The 9,542-nt window shown below is 60.1% G+C and overlaps 1 protein-coding gene across 4 annotated transcripts in view; it reads left to right on the top strand.

The window, feature by feature from the left end:
* The window catches only part of TPM2 (tropomyosin 2 (beta)), a 17,510-nt gene extending 10,569 nt beyond the window's left edge, over positions 1-6,941 (top strand). The window contains exons 3-9 of one of the 4 annotated variants that reach the window (XM_009285197.1): positions 628-761; positions 1,814-1,931; positions 2,060-2,130; positions 2,907-2,982; positions 3,114-3,176; positions 3,506-3,575; positions 6,637-6,941. In XM_009285197.1, the coding sequence (XP_009283472.1) occupies positions 628-761; positions 1,814-1,931; positions 2,060-2,130; positions 2,907-2,982; positions 3,114-3,176; positions 3,506-3,575; positions 6,637-6,719 (615 nt within the window). In that variant the 3' untranslated portion in view covers positions 6,720-6,941. Of the gene's footprint in view, positions 1-627; positions 762-1,813; positions 1,932-2,059; positions 2,131-2,376; positions 2,453-2,906; positions 2,983-3,113; positions 3,177-3,505; positions 3,576-3,834; positions 4,693-6,636 lie in introns of those variants that run through there. The other 3 variants (XM_009285199.1, XM_009285196.1, XM_009285198.1) reach the window with 3 other exon arrangements.
* The last annotated feature ends 2,601 nt before the right edge of the window (positions 6,942-9,542 follow it).

Genomic DNA, 9,542 nt, shown 5'->3' with positions numbered 1-9,542 from the left:
GCAGCTTGGCTGGGCGCCAGCCTGCCGAGGGTGACTCGCTCCATTGCCCCTGTCGCTGCGCTGTATATCATCTTGGGGGGGGCCGTGCTCGGCTTCAGGCTGCCCCATTGCGCAGAGCCAGGGGGGTTCCTGCAGGAGAGGCTCCCGGCTCGCTCCGCCGCCTCCGTAAACAGGAAATCCACAAGCAGCTCCGATCTCCTTTTCGGGAGCGAAGCCACACAGGGCATTCCTCCCCCTTTACTCACTGTTCTGCAAACCCCAAATACCATCCCCGTGACGGCACGGCTGCTCTGGCCACCCTACCCCAGTGAACACGCCTCGTTCCTCTCCAGGGCTGGAGCTGGAGGTGCGAGGACGTGGTGGAGGGGCTGCACGTGGTGGGCTCTGGTTGCGTGGCCAGGAGGAGCCAGCATCAAACAGGGCACTAGGAATGGAGAAAACTCCAGTGGCCCTATAGAAAGATGAGGGGATGTGTGGTCGGGCATCCCATTCCAGCGAGTGGTGCCTTGTTGCATGGTGCCAAGGGGTGTTCTGGATAGTGAATGCAGAAGTAAACGCTGAAAATGCTTTTTAGAGATATATACATATATGAGACATGGAGTGACCGAGGGGTTTCTGCTTCCCCAGGCTGAGGCTGAAGTGGCTTCTCTGAACCGCCGCATTCAGCTGGTGGAGGAGGAGCTGGACCGAGCCCAGGAGCGCCTGGCCACCGCCCTGCAGAAGCTGGAGGAGGCTGAGAAGGCGGCTGATGAGAGCGAGAGGTGTGATAGGAAGGGACAGCGGGGGTGGCATTGGGTCATCACTGATTGCAGGCAGCCCCCTTGGTTTCGCAGTGGGGTCCCTCTGCGGGTTTGCGTTGGTTTTCCTGCAGACCCCGAAGGGAGAGAGCAAAGCCACAACACAGAGAAGTCCCCCAGATACAGGCGTTCTTAAAAAGGCTTTGAAATTTCCAGGGCACCCATAAAATCCTGAAAAATCTGCTCCAGTGTTAATACAAATACCAGGCTGTAACCAAAGCCAGAGGGTGCTTGGAGCCTGTTTTCTGCCCCAGAGTAGCTTCCTATGCTCAAGGGCTGAACAACAGCCCGGGAGGGGACATCTGTGCCTGGGAACCAAAGTTAGCTTTTGAGAACGAATCAGCCTCGTTCAAACAAACAGCCCTGCAAAGTGTGTTGCCCCATCCTTGCAGCAAGCAGGTTTCCCAGGCAGGAGCCGGGCAGGCAAGGGCACTCAGGTTGTATGGGAGTGCCCAGACGTGTCACAGCATTCCTGACAGTTGCGTGAGCTCTTCCTTCCATTGCCAAAGACCAGTTTGAGCAACAGCATCTGAGCGAGAGGAGTGTCCACAGGAGTCCCTGCCGCAGGGATTCACAGGGGTTTGGTGACCCCTGTTTGTGAGCATCGCCCCTGAATGGGAAAAGGCTTTGCCACAGGAGGTTTTCTAGCATTTCGTAAAGGTTGCTGGCCTGTCAGGCTGCTTTTGTGGACATTGCGGCTGTCTCATCCTGGGCTGCACACATTTTCCCCCCCAAATGATGGGTTCAGGACCTGCCTAGTTGAGAGGCACTGTAGCCACATCTCCTCGCTCTGGAACATGGCCCTGGGGCCAGCTCCGCTGCTTCAATTGTGCACAGGAGCATGCTTGGGGTACCACTGGTGTGACCCTACTGCATGGGGTGGCCAGCGAGTGCCAGCATCCCCATGTGATGTCCCATGTCTCTGGAGCTGGCGGATGGGTACAGTGAGCAGGCAGGAGGTGCAGGTGCCACCTCAACCCACGGCAGTAACATCTTCTGGCTTGGGCTTTCCTCAGAGGCATGAAGGTCATCGAAAACAGGGCCATGAAGGATGAGGAGAAGATGGAGCTCCAGGAAATGCAACTGAAGGAGGCAAAGCACATAGCAGAGGAGGCTGACCGCAAATACGAGGAGGTGAATGCCCACGCCCCCTTCTCCCAGTCCTGACCCCCTGGCAGCACCTGGGGCTGCCTCCTCGCAGCCCTGTGCCCCCAGCCGGGGCAAGCGCGGGGCTGACATGTGCCTCTTGCTGCCGTCGACAGGTCGCCCGCAAGCTGGTCGTCCTTGAGGGAGAGCTGGAGCGCTCAGAGGAGAGGGCAGAGGTGGCGGAGAGGTGAGTGGGGCTCCCGGCAGGCAGCGCGCGGGGGTCCCATGCAGCCCTTGCCCCAGGTCCCTGGCAGCCGTGGGGATGGGGATATCTGCATGGGGACGGGGATGTCCCTCCCTGGGAGCTGCAGTCTGCCATCGGGGTGGTCCCTGGGCTTGCAGGCTGGGGGTGGGGGGATGCCAGGCCACCAGCAGCACATCCTTGACCCTGTTCTCTGCTGTCCTCCCCCGGGGTGCCCCTCTTCCACCCCAGCCGAGTGAGACAGTTGGAAGAAGAGCTGCGGACCATGGACCAGACTCTCAAATCCCTCATTGCCTCAGAGGAAGAGGTACTGGGGCAGGGGCGCGGGGCGACGTGCAGCAGCCCCCCTCTCTCTGTTGCTGTCTCTCAAACCGTGCAAGCCACCTCTCTCCTCTCTGCACCGCTAGTTCCGCCACCGACCTCCCCTTGCCTCCCCCTCCAGTGGGCGCAGGCTGGGCACGCTCCTCCATCCCTCCATGCCTGCTCTCCTTCTCGGTGGGGCTGGCAAGAGCCCAGCCGGCAGTGATGCACGGGGCGTCCATTTGAGGAGGCACGAGGAACGGATGAACGGATGCGTCCCAGCAGCTCCTGCTCGCAGCATCTCTGCTCCTTCTCCACCTGCGCTGAGTTTTCTCCTCTCTCAACTTGTTCTCTCTCTTTCTTTCCTCCTTCCCCGCACCCGCTTTTTCTGCTCCCCCCTCTCTCCTCCACCTGCCCCTTGGCCCTGCTCCCCCTCCTGGCGGCCCCTACTTGGGATGTAGTAAATGTGGTGACCTAGAGGAGGAGCTGAAAATTGTCACCAACAACTTGAAGTCCCTGGAGGCCCAGGCTGACAAGGTAGGACCCGGCGGGGCTGCTGGGGCTGGGCAGAGTGCTTGGGGTCTGGGGGTGCTGGGGTCTCCTGCTGGGGTGAAGGACGGCGGGAGGTGTCCCATGGGGCTCACAGGCACCTGTCTCTTTCTCTGCAGTATTCCACCAAGGAGGACAAGTATGAGGAGGAAATCAAGCTTCTAGGGGAAAAACTGAAGGAGGTAAGGGGTGTGGGGCCAGCACTGCATCGGTGCAAGCGTGAGTTTGCCATCCCATGTGGGTTTTGACGCCATTATGCCCGTGTTCTCTCACCCTTCCCAAAACTACAGCGTGACAAGTGCCTGGGTTTGGGATGCCCCCATGGGGGGTATCAGCCTGCTCTGGTTTAGGGTGTGGGGGTCCACAAGGTACTTGTCCCTTTCCTTTCCCAGGGGAGGGCTCGTGGGGGGTGGTATGGGAGATGCAGATGGGGCAGATTTGGGGTGCTGTGCAGCCTGCACTGTCCCCATCATGCCCTGCCGCTCACCCTCTCCCCCCCATGCTTCCACAGGCTGAGACCCGAGCAGAGTTTGCAGAGAGGTCTGTGGCAAAGCTGGAGAAAACCATCGATGATCTAGAAGGTACAATGTCCCCGCTGGCCCTGTATCCCTCTTTCCCAGTGAGCACTTGCTGGGACATGCCCCTGGTGGGGTCGAACAGGGCTTGGCCGGGGTGAGGGGGTGGGCAGGAGGTCCGGGAGGGGGGAGGCTGGATACCGTGGTGTCTGCTGTGGGAGCGCAGAGCTGCTGGGCTCTGGGCTCTGCCCTCGGGTGGGGAATAGGGCCGCATCCCCCCCTGCCCTCCTCCACCGTCTGCCCCCCGCCTGCCCCCTGCCTGCAGACGAAGTGTATGCACAGAAGATGAAGTACAAAGCCATCAGCGAGGAGCTGGACAATGCACTTAACGACATCACCTCCCTCTGAGCCCCCCGCCGGGCACCAGCACTGCACCCCCCCACCTGCCTCTCCCCTCCCCAGCTTGGCCACTTGCCTGCCCAGCCATCCCACTGCTCTCCCTGTCCGCTCTGTCCTCTTCTGTCCTTCCTAGCCCGTGCCTGTCCGTTGGCTCCTTTGGGACAGGAGCCAGCCCGGGGTATTCCCGCAATAGCCCTCTTTGTGGGGAGAAGAGTTGTAGGTGCTTAGGGGTGTTTGGCAGGGGAGGGGAACAGCCCCTGGGACCCCCATGTGCTGGGTGGACAGTGCCTATGCAGTTGCAGGTCCGTGCCCCAGCATTGCCCAGTGGGGAACAGGGCTGTGCCCAGGACCCCTTCGCTCCAGCAGCTCCCTCCTCGACCCCCCAGCAGCACAAGCACCGGAGACCCCGCAGCTCCAGGGCCGGCGGGCCACCTGCCTCCCCACACCCCCACCAGCAAAGCCCTCCCCAGTGCTGCTTGCTGGGCCCAGGGTGGGGAGGACCTGCACAGGGGCAGTGGCACCTCCACCGCCAAAGCTCAGGCCCGGGGGATGTGTGGTGCCCAGTTGCTGGCTGAGGTTAAACCACGATGGGAAGGTTGGGTCCGGCTGTGCAGGCAGCCCTTTGCCAGGCAGGCAGCCCCCAGACCCCCGGCTCCTCCATCACCCCTGCCTCCCTTCTGTCCTTTCCACATCGCTCTTCAGTTTGCATTTCATGACTTTTCTTTTATGTTCTGTCCCTCTGGGTTACTGAGTTGGTCTCAATAAAGCATTTCCTTTCCTTGGTTTCTCCTTTTTTTTCTTCATGCCGCTCTGTCCCTCATCTCCTGCCTGTCTCACACGGGTGCTGGCAGCTGGGTGGTAGGAGGTGGTTGCAGGCAGCTCACAGCCGTGGGACTCTCGGGACGGCTGTGGCTGAGCCCTGAGCGGCTCCCGTGCTGCCAAGCTGAGTGGGACGGGGCCCTTTGCACCTCGGCCCGGGGGATGACCCCCACCAGCCCCCTAGCTCTCGTACCATCTTTCCTCATCTCATGCCATCCTCTCCATGACTTTTGGCCTGAAATAGCAGGGTTAGACCTGGTCCTGTCCATTCCCTGTCCCCACTCCCAGCCGTTGCCTGCAAGCAGCGGTCTCAGCCCTGGCATCTCTCCTGCATCACCCTCCCTCGACGAAGGGGCTGCCCCTGCCCTTCAGCAGCGATCCCTAAATGGGTCCCTGATCCTCCTCCTCCTTCCTCAGCATCCTACCCTGCCCCACAACCCAGTTCCCAAATTGATGGACCCACAGCCCCGTCCTTGCGCCGGGACCGGCTGCCTCCTCCTGCCAGCCGAGCTCATCCCCGCTGCTGGCTGGGCGGCTGCAGGACTTCCAGCGAGGGCTTTGGGGAACGCTGTCTCTTTTCACTAACTCGCCTTTCTCTCTCTCTTTCCTCTGCTGCGCTGACGTCTCCGTTTTCTCTAGAGCGCTCCCGGCAGGAGGCTGAGAAAAACCGCGTTCTCACTAACGAGCTGCGGGTCATCCTTACTGAACTTAACAACTGAGCTGCCCGGAGTTCCCGGCCCCAGTGCAGCCTCCCTGCCCCGTTTCGGCCAGGCTGGCTCAGGGCTGGGAGCCCCTGCCCACTCCCCACTGGGGCTAAGTGGGGTGTGGAGCCTTGACTTATCCCCCCGGGGGTAACCGCCCTGCTTATGGGGGACAGGGAGAACCTCTGGAGCTTATTAGTTTTTCCTGGGAGAGGAATGAGGGTTTTTGTGATGTACTGGGATGCCCATGCAGTGATGGCTGTCCCCTGGCATCAGCCTGGCCCTGCCGGCGAGGGATGCAGTGGTTTGTATTGCTGCCTTCCTCCCCTTGTCCCAGGAGTCAGCGGCCAGCCTCTTCCTCCTCACTCTGGTCACCCCAAACTGTGGAGGGAGGATCCCCTCAGAGTGGGGTCCCTGCAGGCTGCTGGGAGGGCTGGGATAGGAGCTGGGGACCCGGCAGCACCCACTGCCCCAAACTTGGGGCAGGGGACAGACAAGAGCCCAGCAGGGAGCGCTGGGAGATGGGGCTGGGTGGGCAGAGCTCTCGTCCCATCTCCGTCTCTGGAGGGAAGGAGGATGCCATTTGGAAGTGAACACCAGAGGAGGCTGCCTTGGCAGCAGGCTGCCTGGCAGAGCTCATCCCTGCAGCCTCGTTAGCTCTGCTCCTTCTCTCTCTGCTGTCCTCTCTGCCCGTCCTCCCGGGCTGCTGTCTCACTCCTTTTCTTCAAGGAGCACCGCTGGGTCATGCAGCAGGCACTGGCTCTCCTCTTTTGCTAGCCAAAGGTTTGTGCACATGCCCACAGCCTGCCGGTGGTGATGCCCCGGGGCAGGACGTGCTGGTGGCTGGCCAAGGAATTGTACCCGCCAGCGGTACCTGCGCTGCGGAGGGCCTGGCCATGGGCAACAGGGCACCGTGGGAGGAGGGAAAGGCTGAAGAGTGGGGCCCGTCTGCCCCCAGTGACTAGCCTGGCTGGCCTGGCCACCCCAGCAGGTCCCGGAGCGGCTGGGCTCATCCCTGCCGGTGATGGGGCTGCTTGTGTGGACTCTGCTCCGCAGGGATGCCCCGCTCGGCTAGAGGCTGTCACCATACTGAAACGTCCATCTGTGTGCGTGTGTCTGTGCTTGGTGTGGTGTGCGTGGGTCTGGCTGCATCTGGGTACACTTGGGCTGTGTCTGTGTGTGTGGCTGGGTGTACCTTTTATTCACAGAGAGTCTGGCCAGTGCCAAAGAAGAGAACGTGGGCATCCACCAGGTCCTGGACCAGACCTTGTTGGAGCTGAACAACCTCTGAGCTGCCCTGGGGAGCCCCCGTCCCTCTTCCCTACCCCACACGTGCACCCCACTGGCACGCTCAGGACGTCATCAGCTGAACTGCGTCTTGGCCAAATCCACACATCCATTGAGAAGGGAAGCCCTGCAGCCTTACACCGTGGCTCGGGGGCGTCTTGTCTGTGCACAGCCTGACTGGCTCTGTCCTGTCTTCATGTCCAAATATTAAAGCAGTTTGACAAGATGGATGGGTGCGCTTGGTCCTTGTGGGTAGATGCAGGCTCTGGGAGGCGTGGTGGGGATCTCCCTGCCCAGTTTGTGCAAGGAGGCTCTGGAGGGGCTCGGGTCCAGGGTGGGTATGGCCGGTGTAAGGATGTCCTCTGCAGCCACGGGGGGCTGGGAGCAATGACGCACACAGCTTCGGCTGCCTTCCCTCGTCCCCATCGCTTCTTTGGGATGCACAGGAAACCTCCACCTCTCAAGCTCAGTCCAAACTGACCATCCTCTTCAAGTGCACAGTGATAGACATATGTCATTGGTGTGTCCTTTCCACAGCCAGCATGTTACCTATTTAGGGAAGCCACAAGGTCTTTGACCTCTCCATGGAGTCTGCTTCATGGTTCATGTTCGAGCATGCATACAAGCCTGTGACCATGCACGCACACATTACTAGTTATCAGGGTCTTCTCCAGGTCTGTGGTTAGCTGCTTACCCCACGTACTAGTTGCATTTTCTATTACCAGTTGCTGAATGCCTGCCTGAGGGACAGCTGTATAAACCAGCAAATATTAATGCAGTAGGCAACCACTTCCCAAAGCATTCAGGAAGTTTGCTCCTGGCTTGCTGTATTTTCTCCAACACAAAGAGAAGAGCAGCAGGATGTGCCTCATCGCCATCACCAAAACGGACTGGATTCCCTGGGGATGCCCAAAGTCATGATCTAGTCCTGCCCTCCACTTCGGGCCCCTCTGCAATGTGTGCCAAGCCCTGTTGTCTCACGCTATTTGGCAGATATCCCCCTACAAGCACAGCCTCATGCTGCCAGGAAACATAATTCATGCTGACCCCTTGCTGAGCCAGGCCATCGCCCCAGTGAGTAGCCGGCAGGGATAGCTTTCGTTATCCGCTTTCCTTTATTTGCTGTGCCTCTCAGCTCAGGAAAGGAGGGCGGTGAGATTGCATCTCTTTCCTGCCCAGGTGCTGCCGGCCTCCTGCCCTCCCCCTGGCCCGGCACCTCTGGTTTGTGGCTCCGAGACCTTCTCCTACAGGGAAAAGGGCTCCCCTTGCATGGGGTGCTCATTTTCTGGTTGTCCTCCCAGAGCGCGAGACCCGTCGTGAGCCGCAGTCCCCACCCTGGACGTGCAGTTGGGAAGGATGGTGCACCGCTGTCCTGGCCCGCAGAGCTGGCCCTGTGCAAGGACTGGAGCTCCTCCTTCGGTCCGCCTTGCTTTTCCGCAGCACATCAGCTGAGCCACTCTGTTGTTTGGTCAAAGCACCCTCCAGGCAGGGGCTTATCTGGCTGCAAAAGGAACAAGAATGTAAAACCACCTCTTCTCCGGGACCCTGCACCCCCCACTGCAAACAAGCCTGCTCTGCGCTCCTATCAGGGTGCGTCCCCAGCACCCAGCCTCTGGGTGCCCTTCGCCTTCCTGCTGGGACAAAGAGCCCTTTCACACCCAGTGTTTTTCCCCATTAGCTGCTGCTGCCTCCTGGTTTGGACCAGTCCATTTAACTTAACCGTTTACACCCCGCTGCAAGGGCCTTTTTTTTCCCTCTGAACTTTCTGTGGTTTGGCAGTGAGATCCTGGCTGCTGTTCCTGGGTGATACTCTGCCCCAAAGACATGAACCTACCGTTCACAGTTCAGCAAAGCTTTGCATTTTCTCCATCCTCCCACCCATCTCCTTCCCCCCATGGCCCTGCAGAAAGATGCAGGCCGGGGGAAGCTCTGGGAGGCCGGGGCACTGTGGAGCTGCTGGCAGGGGAGCTCGGCCTGGAGGCACGTCTCCTCACATGCGTCACTCAGACCCACGCTGAGGACCGCAGTGCCTGTACGCTCCTCCCTCCCTCCCTCCCCCTGCACCTCTCCCGTTGAATTTCAACCTTTGGATTTGTTTATCTTGGCCTGACAGACTGAAGATCTCCCCAAAGAGCTTTCAGCCCTGGCGTGGGCTGTCACCCCACTGATAAACCACCACATTAACCTCTGGCAGCCTCTCACCTCTGCTCTCTTCTCCAGTTTTCTCATTGACCTGGTGCCTCATCTCACCTCTGAACCCTTCCTGTTCAATACCCTTTAACTACATGCTGGAAGGGAAGAGCCACACAGAGCATCACAGAGACATTTTGATGAGACATGTTGAGCCGTGCAGAGCCGGACACAGACCACCGCCACCCCCCAATCCCCCCCTGCATTTACAGCCCGAGACATTTGGATGAGGGCGGGAAAAGCCGTGCTGCCAAGCTGTGTGGGTTTTGCAGGGCTCTGGGTGATTTCAGAACAGGTCAGGTCGCCTAAAGCCAAGTGCCGCACAAAGCTCCCAGTCTCCAAATCGGTATTACTGATTTGTTGATCCCAGCAGAGGACAAGGCAGCTGGAGGAAAACGTGGACGGCCATAACCACGCGGCGCTGTCTCATTTCTGTGCAAGTTACGTACGCCCCGTTTGCAGCACCCAGTACCACACGCCCACATCGGGGCTGTGCTGCCTGAGCTGTGAGCGTGGAGCGGGCAGCGCAGGAGGAGCGTGTGGCCCCTGCCCCACAGGCTCAGGGGCTGCAGGGGGTCTGGCAGCAGCGCCAGAGCCCCCCTGGCAGTGAGGCAGGCCTGTGGCAGGGCGACAGGCA

The sequence above is a fragment of the Aptenodytes forsteri genome, unplaced genomic scaffold (genome assembly GCF_000699145.1).
Source record: "Aptenodytes forsteri isolate BGI_AS27 unplaced genomic scaffold, ASM69914v1 Scaffold120, whole genome shotgun sequence".
In the NCBI taxonomy this organism is placed as follows: Eukaryota; Metazoa; Chordata; class Aves; order Sphenisciformes; family Spheniscidae; genus Aptenodytes; species Aptenodytes forsteri.
Note: the sequence above shows the minus strand (reverse complement) of the source record. Positions and strands in the feature narration are given on the sequence as shown.